Source organism: Streptopelia decaocto (assembly GCF_964273445.1).
Source record: "Streptopelia decaocto genome assembly, chromosome: 1".
Taxonomy (NCBI): Eukaryota; Metazoa; Chordata; class Aves; order Columbiformes; family Columbidae; genus Streptopelia; species Streptopelia decaocto.
Window position 1 is genome coordinate 88365508 of NC_138663.1, and position 16983 is coordinate 88382490.

At 36.1% G+C, this 16983-nt stretch overlaps 1 protein-coding gene across 8 annotated transcripts in view; it reads left to right on the forward strand.

Moving 5' to 3' along the window:
- DCAF6 (DDB1 and CUL4 associated factor 6) overlaps positions 1–16983 on the forward strand; it is a 92868-nt gene that overhangs the window by 16578 nt on the left and 59307 nt on the right. For 7 of the 8 annotated variants that reach the window (XM_082043138.1, XM_082043137.1, XM_082043141.1 and 4 more), the window contains exons 3-6: positions 5143–5235; positions 10357–10542; positions 15299–15412; positions 16500–16635. In XM_082043138.1, coding sequence (XP_081899264.1) covers positions 5143–5235; positions 10357–10542; positions 15299–15412; positions 16500–16635 — 529 coding nt within the window. Of the gene's footprint in view, positions 1–5142; positions 5236–10356; positions 10543–15298; positions 15413–15541; positions 15749–16077; positions 16145–16499; positions 16636–16983 lie in introns of those variants that run through there. The other variant, XM_082043144.1, reaches the window with a different exon arrangement.

Sequence of the window (16983 nt, forward strand, 5' to 3'; positions counted from 1 at the left end):
TTACACCATTATTTGCAAGTGTTTAAAATACTGCTACAATTTGAAAAATGTCTTTAGAAATTAAATTTGCTCAGAACTATCCACCTTTAAAGAATGGTGTATTAGAGAGTTCTTATGTCATTCAGTGTGTGTTTTTTTCAGGGAATAATCTTTTATGGCCAAAATCCATTCAGTATAATTTCTTACTATTTTCTTTAAAAAAAATTTGTGAAATAAAAGTAAATGAAATTACAATACCCTTACCGATTGAAATTCTTATACCATCAGTGGTGAATTAATATATTAGTCTCTTTTCCCTCATGATTATTGAATCAGTATGCATTTCAAATGTGAGGAATAAATGCCATAGTTGTCTTACTAGGGATGTTTCTGTTTGGTTGGTTTTTTTTGGTTTTTTTTTTTTTGGTGGGGTGTGGTTGAGTTTTTTTGGAGGGTGGGGGTTGGCGTTTGTTTGTTTGTTGTTTTTTGTTTCGTTTGTTTAAGAGCATTTTCTTCTGTGGAATAAGGTGTGACTTGTATTTTCTATGTAAAGCATGCTGTGTAATTGGACATGGTAGACAACATACTTGGGGCAAAAGGTTTTTTTTCTAATTGAGGATAAGAGTAAAGTCCAGTTGTTTTAATTTGCTTTCTTCTGTTTCTTGTATTCTGTTAATCTCTTCACAAAAGAGTTAAATCTACTGTTACAATGCATAGAAGTGAGGAACTTGCTTTTTTAATTGTATGGTGTGGGGTTTTTTTCTTTTTCTTTGTTCTTTTCCCCTCTTTTCCCCTCTTTTCCCCTCTTTTCCCCTCTTTTCCCCTCTTTTCCCCTCTTTTCCCCTCTTTTCCCCTCTTTTCCCCTCTTTTCCCCTCTTTTCCCCTCTTTTCCCCTCTTTTCCCCTCTTTTCCCCTCTTTTCCCCTCTTTTCCCCTCTTTTCCCCTCTTTTCCCCTCTTTTCCCCTCTTTTCCCCTCTTTTCCCCTCTTTTCCCCTCTTTTCCCCTCTTTTCCCCTCTTTTCCCCTCTTTTCCCCTCTTTTCCCCTCTTTTCCCCTCTTTTCCCCTCTTTTCCCCTCTTTTCCCCTCTTTTCCCCTCTTTTCCCCTCTTTTCCCCTCTTTTCCCCTCTTTTCCCCTCTTTTCCCCTCTTTTCCCCTCTTTTCCCCTCTTTTCCCCTCTTTTCCCCTCTTTTCCCCTCTTTTCCCCTCTTTTCCCCTCTTTTCCCCTCTTTTCCCCTCTTTTCCCCTCTTTTCCCCTCTTTTCCCCTCTTTTCCCCTCTTTTCCCCTCTTTTCCCCTCTTTTCCCCTCTTTTCCCCTCTTTTCCCCTCTTTTCCCCTCTTTTCCCCTCTTTTCCCCTCTTTTCCCCTCTTTTCCCCTCTTTTCCCCTCTTTTCCCCTCTTTTCCCCTCTTTTCCCCTCTTTTCCCCTCTTTTCCCCTCTTTTCCCCTCTTTTCCCCTCTTTTCCCCTCTTTTCCCCTCTTTTCCCCTCTTTTCCCCTCTTTTCCCCTCTTTTCCCCTCTTTTCCCCTCTTTTCCCCTCTTTTCCCCTCTTTTCCCCTCTTTTCCCCTCTTTTCCCCTCTTTTCCCCTCTTTTCCCCTCTTTTCCCCTCTTTTCCCCTCTTTTCCCCTCTTTTCCCCTCTTTTCCCCTCTTTTCCCCTCTTTTCCCCTCTTTTCCCCTCTTTTCCCCTCTTTTCCCCTCTTTTCCCCTCTTTTCCCCTCTTTTCCCCTCTTTTCCCCTCTTTTCCCCTCTTTTCCCCTCTTTTCCCCTCTTTTCCCCTCTTTTCCCCTCTTTTCCCCTCTTTTCCCCTCTTTTCCCCTCTTTTCCCCTCTTTTCCCCTCTTTTCCCCTCTTTTCCCCTCTTTTCCCCTCTTTTCCCCTCTTTTCCCCTCTTTTCCCCTCTTTTCCCCTCTTTTCCCCTCTTTTCCCCTCTTTTCCCCTCTTTTCCCCTCTTTTCCCCTCTTTTCCCCTCTTTTCCCCTCTTTTCCCCTCTTTTCCCCTCTTTTCCCCTCTTTTCCCCTCTTTTCCCCTCTTTTCCCCTCTTTTCCCCATGGAATGACTGCATCATCTTTGAGGAAAACACAGAAACAGTAAATTTAGTTTTGACTATTTGACTAATGAATCAAAAGTGCCTGCTGCTTCCTTTCAAGACTAGTTGTGAGGCAAATAAAATTAGATATGGTTGATAATAACAGAATACTTAATAGAAAAAAACTAATTACACACCCTTTGACTTTTCTTATCTTGTTAGTAATTGACTAATTTGCATTCAATATATCCTTTCTTTTTGCTGCAACTCCTTTTTCCAAGAATTTCAAACCCTTAGTGTAGTAACTGTTACATTATACTATTAATTGGGTGTCAAGTGGCTGTGAAAGTTGTAGACACGTAGCTTTTCTACATGGTTTTGAAATACAAACTAATTTTCTAGCTAGGTCTCATTTTACTGTGTATTTCAATTGTGGGTTTGCCACCATGGAATGAGACATGAGAACTTTTTAAATCTGCTTTTATCAAGCATCTGTTTGTAGTGATCCATATGCATGTTGTTGTTGGTCAATAGATTGTACTGAACACTGAGAAATTTAGTGTATTGACCACTTGCTGGCAAGTCAGTCTTCTCTGGAAAAATAATCAAGGTTATTCCACTGAAAGACTTTGTGTTTTTTTGTTTGTTTGTCTTATTTTTTGACAGTAATGTTGAGAAGGTGATTTGGTACAGAAAAAAAAGCCTGTTTAGTTATAGACCTATATCACACATTTGGTTATGTCATCTCACTTCAGGATTTTTTCTGAACCGGTGTTGGCCTGGGTAAAGTGTATTGTAATTGCTCAACCCTGGGGCAATCAGTGGATTGGAACTGGAATTTAGAAGGAAAATGATTGATGTCTTGTGTAGGCTTGTGACCCTGCAGTTTAGAAATCATGCCATTCCCCTTTGCATCTGCTTTCCTGTCCTTCAGATATTGTTTTTGGACACACACACACATCCACTTCTACCCCAATAATTTTGTTTAATTTTTGTGCTAGCTCTTCTTTCTTACATCATGTTTTTAATTTTTTTTGGCAGCTTCCTTCTTTTTTCAGTGTTTTGTTCTTGTTTCTGTTCTTGTACACTTGTATTAGCATTTTGGTTTCTTTAGGGCAATGACAGTATTTTTCTGCCTGAAAGGAAACATAGATGCAGATGAACATGGTTGGATTTTGTGTTTGGCCTAGCTATATTACTGTGCTGTGTTTGACAACACTTTTAAAATACAGTCATTGTCAGGACAGGTTGCGTCAATGATAGATGGTATGGGGGCTAGTTGAATGCATAGTTCTCTGTGATCGACAGCCAGGGTTGTAAAATCATAGGAGCAGCCATGCAAGGTCATACCAATGCTCAGTCAAACCTGATAACTTGGCCCCGACAATGGCCAGTACTGATTTTTGGGGAAAGTTCAGACAGGGCAAGCAGACAGTACTTGAAGGTTATTATAGAGAATAGATCATATTTTAATGGACAGATGGAGATGAAAGTTGCATCTTTGTTTCTAATAATTTTTCTTTGAGTATGCGTATTATTCTACTTCTGGTGTTTAGGACATTCCATGACAATGAATTCCGGTTTTAATAAAATGACATGTGTTAGTTTCATTGCAGGCCTTCCATTTCGTGGACCGTAAAGATCCATGGAAAATGATTTCTTTTTTTTTCATGTTATTCACGATTTCATTAGCTTCTGGCATATCCCCTCCCCAGAGCAGTACAAATGAATTGTTTCTTGCTATTAAAGTGCTAGATACCTATGATCACCCTAGTAATTATTTTTGAAAATTCGTCTTTTCAAATGGGCGGTGATAGAAATGGAGAATACGGGAGTGGGATATGAACCAAAACTGCACAGTGTGGAATACACAGATTTGCCATGCATGGATGTACACTGACCGAATGAAGTTTACTTTTCTGTGCATTTCCCAATGATTCCTAACATTATTTGACTGCTGCTGAGCATTGAGCTAACTGTGCCATAGGCATGTCTGTTGTAACACAGAGCTTTGTTGTTGTTTTGTTGGTTATTTTTTTGAGTGGCAAAAGTTGATTTAAAGCTCTACAACGAATATCTCAAGTTGTTGCCCATACCATCCATCTAAAACAGCTAATTCTGATTTTGCAGCTTTGCCTAATTAAGGACCCCAATTAAGCTTGTGATCAAAATAGTAATTAAAATGGGTATATTTATTTTAAACATAAATATTTTTGTGTTTTGGGCTCAGGATGAGACGTTTGAATTTAAAAAAAGAAAAAAGCATAAGAGAAGGATTTAGAATGAAGTGGGTTTTTTACTAATTATATAGTCCAATCTGATATATCACACTATCACACTAAGGCAGTTACTGTGCCAACAGAATATAGCCAACAGAAGATGTTGATGGCTGCAGTTTGACACTTAAAGCTCCTTTAGAGGCTACTTGAAATCATGCTCATGCATGCAGTCGTTGCTTCTGCATGAGCTGCTGCTTGAAGGCAGGTTACTCTCAGGATACTTTCTGAGCTTCCTGGATTTTTAGTGCTTTTATAGCTTTGTTTCACTGACACATTATTAAACACAGTCTTGTGAAAAGGAGAATTGATAAGGAAATGTATTGTAAAGTTCTCGCAATATGAATTTGTACCTCACTGCAGGTTTCTTCTTTCTCAACATACTCACACTTCTCAAAAGGGACCTGGGGTGAATTGTGTGGTGCTTTTCACATTATCCCTGAGAAGGTGTGGTCACTGAAAAGTATACAAAACAATGGATGGTCAGAATTTCAATATGGTGAAGATACAATAACGAGAGCATTGTGATGCCCTCCAGTTCAAATTTGGAGAACTCTGCGGAGTACATTTGGTGCATTAAAACACCTGAATATGTAAAATTGTGGCTGCTGAGGCCTTTGTGGGAAAGCTTAATTTACCTGATGGACTCTTCAGGAGCAGATACCATTGAGATGCCATAGGTGAAGCAGGTGATTCCCTATCAATTTGTTTTAAAAACACTTTTTTTTTTTTTTTTCTTTCCTAGATGCTTAGAAATTACATTTGTTAATTCCTGTTTCTGTAGTGATGGATTATTATTAATGTTTTAATATTATGAAAATGGAATTAATGTAAGTCTAAACTATTTTTTGTTAATTCATGCAGGTGAATACAATTTGCTGGAATGATACAGGAGAATATATTTTATCTGGTTCTGATGACACCAATCTGGTAATAAGTAATCCCTACAGCAGAAAGGTAGGTTTGTTTCTGGATACTCAGTAATTTTCAAATAAGATATTAAGATAGTTTTCAAGATGTTATTTTTCAGATATTAATTATTACCTGACAAAGATAATATCAGGCACTTAATAGTGTTTATAAATGGGAATAAAACTTCAAAGTGCTTTAAAACCTTAGTATTCTAATCCCTTGCAATATGGGTATTATCCCATTTTACGGTAGGTGGTCTGGCACAAAAGGAACATGGTCTCACAACAGATTAGTGTCAGAATTAGTAACAGGATTCAGTAGTTCTTGTGAAATCTTACCGTCAGATAAATTGTTTTCCATTTCATTTTAGTTTAAAAATATTGGCTTACCTTTTGCTGTATGTAATATACCGAGCTGTCTTTCTGATGTTGTTGAAGTGCTAATCTTGATTAAAATACTTCATTACCATTTGAAATGACATTGCCTTGTGTGTGCATGTGTGTGGATGCAGAAGAATTTGTATTGAAATAGGGGAAGAAGGTTTGTGAAGGGGAAAGTGCTTTAAAGGTCTCTGCTGTTCCACTTCTATATTCACGTGGGTTACGATGCAGTCGAATGGCTTCCAGTAACATCAGCTCGCATCCATCATGTAGTAGCAGCGTTCCACACTGCTCTTTAAGGAGGTGCTGATAGTTTGATAGAACAGATGCTCTGAACTATGTCCTTCAGTGCTGGGGATCCTATGCAGCAAAGTTCCAGTGGAGTCCTCTCTCCTGTGCTTTCTCAGAGGTTGAGAAATAAACGCTGAGAAAGTACTGAAAAATTAAACGTGGTGGGGGAACCAAAATGCGCGGTTGATATGGTGGAAGAGAGTTTAAATACAAGGTTATGAAGGCAGCAATATTTTACCTTCCTGAACAGCTGTGGTGGGAAAATAGTGGAGTGTTGCCTCTGCCTGTAGGTAAGGCCCTTTTCCTCACTTTCCCAAATGACCCATAGCTCCCAAACTTCACCTCTTCTTTTCAACTGTTGGTCTCAGTCTGACAAAGTTCCAATCAGTATCATTAGACCAAGGTTTTTCTTGGACTGGGAGTTCAGCTGAAGAAGAAAAGGTATCTAGGACAGCTATGAGGTGGATGAAGGGTGAAAGTGAGTGGTGGAGAGACTTGCAAAGGAAAAATTTTTCATGCAAGTAAAGGGTGTTCAATAGTAGTTACTGTGCAATGTTTATTGTAATATGTCACTATGGGATAGTTGCTACATCATTATCTTATATAATTATTACATTTAAATATTGTAATATTTTAACAGATGCATTAATTTAAACTTTGTGTTTATGGGATGATTTGGTTTTTTTTTCTTCCTTGTGTACTACTGCTGCACTTAAATGAGTAATTTTGGAAATGTTTTGTTTTCTTATTTTTAACAGTCAGTTGTGCTATTTTTATACATAACAGCAGAGTAGATTTTTTTTTTTAACTATTTTTTTCCTTATTATATGCAGGTGCAATTATAAAACAGGAGATACTAGCGAGAAGAGTTGTTGTTAATCAGTGTTGTTACTGAAATGTAGTAGAGATGCTATTTTTTTAATGACTGTTACAACTGTGTTAGTTTATTTTCTCTGGCTTGAGTAACAGAATCAATACAGGAAAAGGGAACAAATTGGTATTGGTACCAGAACTCTACTGTAATTCTATCATCTTGGCGGATGTCATTATCACTCTAGTTTCTCTTATGAGCTACATAAAATAGCAAAAATAGACTTCAGCCATCAATATAGTCTTCTGTGTTAGTAAAATAACTTTAATAAGGAAGTATTTAATATTGTTTAACTCTTAAGTACATGAGTTTTAGCTAAGTCACTGTGGTTTCTGTTATGCATGGCCAGATGCAAATGTTAATTGTTACTATGTAATGTGTCTCAGGATAAATTTTTCTGAATATAGATTATATGTTTATAGCGTTTGTGCACCTGAGAAATGCGGTACTGTGACTACTAGTAGTAATTTCAAGTCTAAATCAAAAAAATGAGCACTTTATTATACTTTGAGATAGCTGAGAAGAATTCTTGTGGATGTTTTCTTCCTCATTTTGTTTGTTTTAGGCATCATGATACTGGGAGCGGGGAGGGGGCAGAGTTTGAAGCTAAAGCTCACCTTGCTACAAGTGCGGTACAAAAAGATGAGAATTCATGTATTTACATCAGGTTGAGCACTCCTTTTTCAAAGCCTTTAAATGGAGCCTGAGGCTTCTCTAAACTAATACCAGTGTGAAGGCAGGATTCTTATGAGTAGTTACACTCAGGATTGTTTAATCTTTAGCCTGGTTTGTCTTCTGGGAGAGAAAGAGATCAGTTCATGTGAGCAAGTGCTGGGGAGGCTTTGGAGGGTGCTTAGTGGGTCTGAGTTTCCAGCTTTTCTAAAATCAGGGCTTAGGATGAGGGTCCATTAGGTTCGCTTTCCTTTGCTTCTGAAGGGGGTTTGACCTCTTCAAAGGAAGTAGAAGGCTGAATTGTAAATTATTCTGTGCTGAGTGTCTTGAGTGGGAACCCCAAATTAACTAGAACATGAAAGGCTTAGTAACCCACTGATATTTGACTTACATTGTTTCAGCAGGCTTCTTTTTAAACAGCAAGCCAGAATTCAAATAAAACTACTTTTATAAACTGATTTTGGTTTTTATTGTGACTTTTAAAACGCTGGTTTGTCCATTATGGTGAATTTTTCCTTTTTATCGTAAAGAGTTTCCATTTGGATATGGACATGCAATATGTCAGGTTTAAAGCAGACAGCAGAGTAGCTGACAGAAATTCTACTTTCTTGGAGGAAAGTACTTATTGTTAAGGATGGAACTTGTATGCAAAATTCTGGGATTGCTACATGAATAAGTAATCCCATCCCAAAGATTTAATCAGGACTTTTAAGAGATTAAATATGAATTATTGAATCTGTTGCCTCTTCAACTGATATTCTATGTAACGTATTACTTAAGGAATTTCAAAAGTTATTATGACATCTAAATTAACTACAGCTAGTCAAGTACTTTAAAGAACATCTGAAATTCTTTGTTTCCCTCTCACCCTTTTCCTCAGTCATTAAGTATGTGTAGCCTATTACTTGTTGGTAGTAAAAAGTTCCAATGGAGTAAGGTGATGGTATTGTTTCACTCTGTGTAGCTAAGGTTAGGCTCTTGGGGGTTAGTTATGTATGTTGCATTTTCTCACCTTTTTTGCTGCCTAGGCACCAGCAACTTTTTATGCCTCTTCCCTCTCTAAGGCAACTTAATAACCTGAGTAGAAGAGGATGTACAGTGCAATTCAAAGGCATGGAAAATCTTATGCATATAGTAAATGCTGTAATGCTTTAATACTTTTTATTGCAACACTATGCAACATAGTCAGGAAATTGAGAGGTAGGCAAGATGAGGTTAGGTCTGCCTGTGAGAAAACTCTTTACTGGAAATGTGGAACTGCCTATATTTCTGAACGCTGTTTCACTTTACAGTGGAGGGAAAGGAAAATCTCAGTTTTTACAAGTTTGGGGGCAGTCATCAAATGTAGATATCCATGTCTAAACCAACATCTGCAGACGGGGAAGACCGAAGCAGACAAAGTTAGCTATTGACTACATGAAAAGCAAGGGTACTAGGTTGGAGTTCGTGAGAAAAAGGGGGAAAAGTAAGAAGCACATGTCATTTGGTGAGAGAAGGATCCTATACAGCAGAACAAAGAAAAAAAGGCAGCCTGCTTGTGTTCAGCAATAGAGAGGAAGTGGTGGATAGAGAACTGACAAGATGGTAGAGAAGCCCCTAGTTGTTCAGGTTTGTTTGTTTTAATTACGGAGATCCAAAAGGATTTCTTGTCAGGACCAAAATATTTTTCACAGTAGTAATAGAGTAAAATCAGAGGTGGGCTTGACAGACAATGTCTTTAACAGTCATCTGAACTAGGGTACCTTATGGACTGCTTGTTCTGAGTTGTTCCTTTGATACTGAGCTCCTTATTACTTTGGCATGTCTAGGTTTTGAAGGTTTTCAGTAAAATGTAGAAATATGAACAAATCGAAATGAAGAGGCAGATTTATTTAAATCAAATGAATGGATTATATATCCCGATTCTGATTTTTTTTTTTTTTTAATACTGAGCTTTGTGTAGCTTTCAGAATATGGAGATACACTGTCATTTTTTTTGACTGAATTGTTTAAAAGGTATGAAATAGCACTTGTGAAATATTAGGCATGAGCTAACACTGACAGAGCAACTTCATTTGCATAATATTTTCTTTGATTAAGTTAATTGAATGGAAATTTAGAAGTAATTTTTATACTGTAAACAACTTGGTAAGTATCTTTTTCATATTAGTAGTGGTGAAAATACAGTTTGGTTTAAAAGCTGCAGATGGGAGAAATAACGTAAGAACAAAATGTTCACTAGTGCTTGGGAAAGCACATGGAGGGTTTTTTCAGCTTTGATAGACTAATAAGTAGGAGGTTAGGAAATATAGAGAGCCATCACAAAGTGTTTAAAAACAGCTGTAATGGTGAAGTAAATTATGAGTCCTCTTCTGTACTGTAGATGAATGACATTCATTGAGACTAAGTCAAGTCTTAAGTTCATTGCCCTGTGATCATGTTCTCAAATGTTTATTTTTGACTGGTTTCAAAACATCCTTTCTTATAAACTTCAGTTCTCCTTTTAAAAGTGAGTTTATTTTAAGAGCAGCTTCAATTTTTGAAGTCTGTAAGGTTGACTTGGGTTAAAATGCCTTATTCTTCTTTATGTTATTCTAGATCTTTGAAATCTGTCCCCATTGACATGCTGGCTGGCTGTACTGTCACCCTGGACTAATGTTTTACTTTGAGAAAACTGATGTGATATGTAACTAACATTTTAAAAGCAAAAGGTGGCAAATGCACTCTAGTCCTTTCATTTTGCAGACTACTTTGTGCAAGTGCATAAGTGAATATCTCTTGTGGAACCAGTTTGTTATTAGAAGGAATGTTATGTAAAGACAGCTTCTCTGTTCTGTGGTATTAAACCGTAGGTTACTGGCCGCCTGTAAATAAATGATGTTTTATAGTACCAGAGTCTGTGTTATCTTCGTATTCTTTATTTGCTTTGAAAATATTTTCCTTATACAGCCTTCCTTTTTCTTTCTTCCTTAGGTTTTAACAACCATTCGCTCAGGACACAGGGCCAATATTTTTAGTGCAAAATTCTTACCGTGCACCAACGACAAACAGATTGTATCTTGTTCCGGAGATGGAGTAATTTTTTACACAAATGTCGAACAAGATGCGGAGACCAACAGACAATGCCAGTATACATGCCACTATGGAACTACTTATGAGGTACCTCACAAAAACATATGATAATTTTAAGATAGATGGAATACTTATTTTCTTTTATTGTTGCCCAGGATTTTAACCAGACTGATGAAAGCCTTATTTCAGTGACAATTAAAGAACATTCCTTCTAGCTTTTTTTTTTTTTCTTAAAGTAGGCTTTAAAAGATAAATATGTTGTCTAAATTAAATGGAGGACTTTAGAAAAGGTAGTTTAATTAAGAACACTTTCTTTGGAAATATAACAGCTGAATACACTTTTACTGAAAGAATCCTCTGCAGAGCAAAACTGATTTAAGTTGTACTATGAATTTATTTCTGAAGTAGGTTGGAGTGTGGGGGCAGTGGCTATGTTTTGCATTTTTACTTTTATTCTACCTCCCCAACTTTTTTTAATGTCTTTTTCACAATTTAAATCCTTCTAAGAAATGCTTATTTCAACATGTGTTAATAACTTAATCTGAAAACTGTATTTACAGTTTTAGTAAAATTCTCTATTTTGTATTCTAGTTAACTCTTTATGTGTAAATTTATAGCCAGTGTTTTCAATCCTCTCTTGGAAGTTTTGTTCTCATCAATAGGCAAGTGAAGAAGCAAAGTGTTACTTAAGTTAGGAAGATAATAAGACTTATTGATCTATTTCTTTAATGACAGCAAAATCTGCTGCCTGTAAAATTTACCTTGCTTAAAATAGAAAAAAAATTGCTTTTTCCTTCTTAGCTTATAAATGTTGCAGGGTTTTATTGTTTGTTTTTAGCACTATCACAGTACACAGAGAGGGCAAAAAAAATTAATTGTTTTTAAAAATTATTTAGCTCAGTTTTCATAGCAAGCTTTTAAATCTTTCTTTGTATGTTAAGTGAACAAAATACTTAAAAATCTCTATTAAAATAATTGGAGGGTGTGAAAAGGTTGTATGAGGAAAAAAGGTGTCTGAAGTACTGCCAGAATTCATTTTTTATCATGTAGTACAAGTATCCTTATGATTGTAATTACACGTTTCATTCAAGGTTTTATCAAAAACACTTGTGTGCAGGGTAACTTTGTAGGTCAGTTGAGTGAACCTTGTGGCATACACTCTATTTTGGGGATTTGTGGTTTTGGGTTTGGTTTGGTTTTGCCTGGGTTTAATACAAGACTGTATTTTCAGTTTTGCAAAATGTAATTCTGGATCCCAGGCTTGCATAATCTGCTTTTATTTTTCCAAGTTGTTTTGATTGAGAAACTGTTTCCTTTGAATAGCATCAGTCCCTTTGGCCCCCAAGCAGAAGCTTAAACTGCCTCCTCAGTTCTCACTGAAGTTGACTATATATAGTAGTCTGTGGATTCTACAAGTTGATGGGATGTTCTCTGTATCTCAAATAAAACCCGCCTTTTCATAAGAACATCTGGACACCAAGATGCTATTTCTTAAAGCTGAAATGTCCTTGTTGAGGAGGGGCTCAGTCAGATTGTTGTGTTGTGAGTTCCTGGGGAAATCTGTGCCTCCCCTTGCTGGCTGGCTGCAGGCTTGAGGTGCAGCCAGTTACTGGCTCAGATGGTACCTCTGTTTCCTGAGTAGCTAGCTGTGAGTATTAGCTAAAACATTTTTGAGCTTGACAATAGGAGAATGGATACTGTGTTGTGGAGACGTGAAAGTAGTGGTAGAAGTATCATTAGAGCAGTGGGTTTGGGTGTATGAAGTTTGGGGTCATGGGCTGGGCTGCTCAGAGTACTGCAAATGAAAGAGTTGGTGGCAGTTTAACTCATCCTGAAAACTCGTTGTGGTGGTCTGAAGTTTTGATCTGCCTGAGCTTGGGTTGACCAAGTTTGTTTGATTACATGAAGTGACTGACACCAGGTGGTGCTGCAAACAAGTGATCAAACTAGGAAAATATAACAAAAGCAGTTGCCAGTTGTGCTTTTGGGTCAGGAGTAGTAACGGAGGCTACATGGAACATAACGCTTCTAACTTGCAATATGAGATGCTAGTTGTCTCTTGGCAAGGTGTTGTTTGTCATCAGTAACGATGGTATGCACATTGCAAGCTACTAAACCAGATGATAAATATAAATTTGATAGGTACAACAAATTAAACTTGTCAAAACAGACAGTAAGAGTTTGAAAAATAGTTTAGAAGAAATATGGAGAACTGAACAGTCTATCAAATCAAGATGGAAGTTTTAATGTTGTCCATATGGAATGACTATAACTGAACAGTAAATAGTTGTACACAATATAGTAAATTGCTTCAAAATCATTAGTTGAAGAGAGTATGGACACTTGTCTGCTGTATTGCACAGTCATATTTGGTAATGTTGGGGATGATTTTTGTTCAGCAAATAATGTTAACAAGAGGGCATTGTTGTTTTGAATGACCGTAGCGCGATAGCGTTTTTGTGGCTTATGCTGCTTTTAAACACAGTTAATGGAAGGGATCTCAAAGCCATTGTGTGACCTTGAGTATTTTAACTACTGTGGTTTTGAAGTTTTTTTTCTTAGCCTGTTTTGCACTGAGGTTTAACTTATCTAAATTTAAGATCTCTTCAAAAAGTCTTTGAAAAGCTAGTTTTATAATACATTTTGGAATTTACTTTTTATAAAGGCTATAAATTCTGTTACTGTGTCTTAAACCTGATATTTGAACATTGAATGTTTGTATTACTGTGTGGCATAGCAGACCTTTTTTTGAACCTTGGCATATGAAAGCATAATAAAGTAAACAGCAGAGATTTTTAAACAAATGGCTGAGATACAGCTTCAGCTTCTGACATAACTTTGTTCCTGAGAGGATTCTGGAGCGGGAAAATAATTTCAAAATACTGTGACATTACTGCCCGGCTGTATGTAATCACATCATCATATTAAATATAGAACTTTGACTCACTGGATTCTCTAAATACCAAAAGCTAACATCATCTGCCCCTGAGATACTAATTCTAAATTTGAATGTGGTTTGATTTTATACTGTGCTTTAAATTTGGAATTTGTGACAGTTCAAGATGTTACAAAAACATCTGTTGAAACAGGAATGTGGACATTTGTGTAGATTATGAACTGTGAGATAATTGGACAATTGCTTTTAGTTCTGGGGTAGAGTACCATAAGGAAAGAGGGAGAGAGAAGTTCTTGAAGCATGTTTCTGGAGAACTTGTTGTTTATACAAGGCCATTACAAGTTTATTTTTACTCAGCCAAATGCTTTTCTTTATTGCTCTCCATGTTAATTGCATTTCAGAAAGAGAATGTACTTTTATGGACAACTTTTACCTTCATATTTTTGATACAGTAAAATGGTCATATAGATATATATTCTTAAAGATAAATAGAAAAGGATTTTTTAGTTAGTAAAAAAGGATTTTATATATAATGTATACTTGTTGAACATAACTATAGTAACAATGACCCTTAATTATTGGAGTCTGCACTTGTGAGTTTCTCCATTTTAGTGACTATAAAATACTTATAGTATGTTTTGTAATACCATGCATAAAAATTGGCATGTGCAAGCGGAGTTATGTACTGCACTGTTACATCAGTGTGAAGAAAAATAAAATACAGCTACTAGAAATAGGAGCTTGCCATGTTATACCACCTTCATCAACGTTCTTGGAACACAATAAATGTTTTCAATGCAAGCTCTGCATTGAAATACAGTAGCACACTGTAGCACAGTGCACATTGTCTCTATTGACATACTGAGCATTACAAGAAGAAATGCTGAATCCTCCAGAGATTACCTTTACGTAATCCCACTTTAGGCAGAGAGATTTACAGACATCTGTAGGTTATTTTTTTTAAGGGATTGGGAGACATCATGTTAAAAGTGTTACAGAATCTCTCATTTGGTCTGTGTTGAATTGGCATATTACAGTATTATTGTTGGGTTTTTTTCTTTTTTTGTCGATTTATAAATTTCTTTGAAGCTACTGATAGTAGCAGTAGTATGGGAAAAGAAAAATACTGCTAGTTTCTATAACATTATTTGTTTTGTATTTAACAGATTAGTTTCTACAACATTCTATGTTATTTAAGGGATAGAGTGTAAAGACATGACATTTCATGCGTGTTCATTGACCCGTGGAATTCAGCTTTAACATTATGGTTGCTTGCCTTTTTATTTTAAGGAGGCCTTCTTGAGTGAAGCCTGTATGGACATGTGAGAGTCATCTGAGTCCTAGTTTGAGTAGGGCTGAGGTCCAGAAGATGGTGCAATACAATGCTGTCTTAAAAAGTTAAAAAAAAATGTAGTGAGAGGGTAGATTAGTAAGAAACTTTAATGCATAGTTGCTTCAGGGGACTATTTTGAATGTAAAGGAATGGCCCAATGGGAATAAAAGCCAACTAGTATTTTCATGTCATTCATACTTCTGAGGGTTTTGTTTGTTATTGGCTTCTATTACATGATAGAAAATAAACTGAGCTTCTGTGAATTATTGCAGCAAATTGATTACCTACCTGAAAACCACAGTAAATGTGTGTTGCTTATTAAAAGTTGGTAAAAATAACCAAGTTTTGACCTATAAATATTTAATGTTGTGTCACATTCCACAGTTTGTTTTAACTTCAGTAGTTCAAACCTTTTCTTGAAAATTAAGAAACATCAGCAATTTTTCGGTTTTTCTCTTTATTTCAATAGAAAACTTGATTTGAGTCATAATTGTTTCAATCTTTACTGCTGCTCAAAATGTTGATGCTTTTATTTTCAAATTAATGGTATTTCTGGAAGTGTTAATACCTTTTTTTTTTTTTTTTTTTTTTTTTTTTTTTTTTTTCCGGAGCAGATTATGACAGTACCAAATGATCCCTATACTTTCCTCTCTTGTGGTGAAGATGGCACTGTAAGATGGTTTGATACTCGAATCAAAACAAGTTGCACAAAGGAAGATTGTAAAGATGTAAGAGTGCAATCTTTTAATAAAGATGACCTAAATGTAGAGCTGTACATCATACAAACATAGGATATGAATTCTGGTAAGGCTTTTAGAAATAATAGATTTCAGGGTCGTTGGTGGAGATGACAACATATTTCCCAAGAAACAAAAAAAGTTTGGGGAGTCTTCTTTCTTTCCTTTTTTAAAAAAAAAAAAAAAATTAATATCTCCTTTGGCACGTTTTAGTTTATGAACTTTGGTGTGAGGCTTCAAATATTGTAGAAAAGATTCCATGCTGAAAATGAATCTCTTGGTCTGGTTTACAGTACTTACTACAGAGTGCAGAGTTGGAGGCAAAAAGTGAGTCTTCAAAATTATCTGCATCTTTGTGTTCTTGAGCATCCTTTGTTCCTCCATAAGAAATTCTTAGTGATGAATTACACTAGATCAAATTAGTCACTGGTATTATTCCCTAGAAGGTGAAGTAGTGGTGGTGTCCACTGTGTTTGGATGTCAGAAACAGTGTTAATATTGAATTGGAGAAGAACTGACACCAAAGTATGTACTCTTGATTAATTTTATTCTGCTTTGTGCATACATACGAGTTCTAGGGGTTTCTTTCTTTCTTTTTCTCTGTCCAATTATCTGCCCATAGATGAAATCTATTCTAATTCTTTGCATTAATTTAGACTGTTTCTGCATATTTGGTGCTCTTCTGACTCAAGAGTTATCTGTGTTTCCATAGGAAAATCCAAGGTACAAGCTAGTTTAAAAATCTGTAGTTGTTAAACTTATCTATTTTGTCCCTGTGATTTGGTTTGTTTTTTGTTTTGTTGTTTCGTTTTGGGTTTTTGTTTGTTTTTTTTTTTTTGTTTTTGTTTGGGTTTGTTTGTTTTAGTTAATCTCATGCTGTATTTCTTTCTCTGATAGGTTTCCTTCTCTGCAGTGGCTTTTCTCTTTGACATATTTACAATCTAACTTCACAGGGCCAAACCTATTTTTCTCAAAACCTCCTTGACTAATGGGCCTGTGTCCTGAAGTAAAAAACAGAATTATACTTCAAGTGTTCAAAGCTATTATTTGAATGCTGTTTTTTTTTTGTTTGTTCCAGGATATTTTAATAAACTGTCGGCGTGCTGCCACTTCTGTTGCAATCTGTCCACCAATCCCTTACTATCTTGCTGTGGGTTGTTCTGATAGCTCAGTAAGAATATATGATCGACGAATGCTTGGTACAAGAGCAACAGGTGAGAACCGTACCTTATAATAAGCTTTTCTAACCACTTGCAGTTCCAATTTCAGGTTATTTTTTTTTTTTTATTCAAAGTAGATAGTGAATAACTGAAGTGTAATACTGAAGTATAGCTTGCTTCTCTGAAAACTATGCTTTTTAATAGTAAAGTCATTTCACCCTAGTATTTGCTAATACAGAAGTCTTCAAGTAAGTAAACTTAATCTCTTCATCAGTCTTGGAGTACATTGTATAGTGAATGCATTTTGTAATGTCTCTTATGTCTTGAAACGTGATTCCAAGATTCCAAAAAGCCTAGTGACTGAAGCCTCCAGTGGTCCACCTGGATTTTCATTTAGTTCTT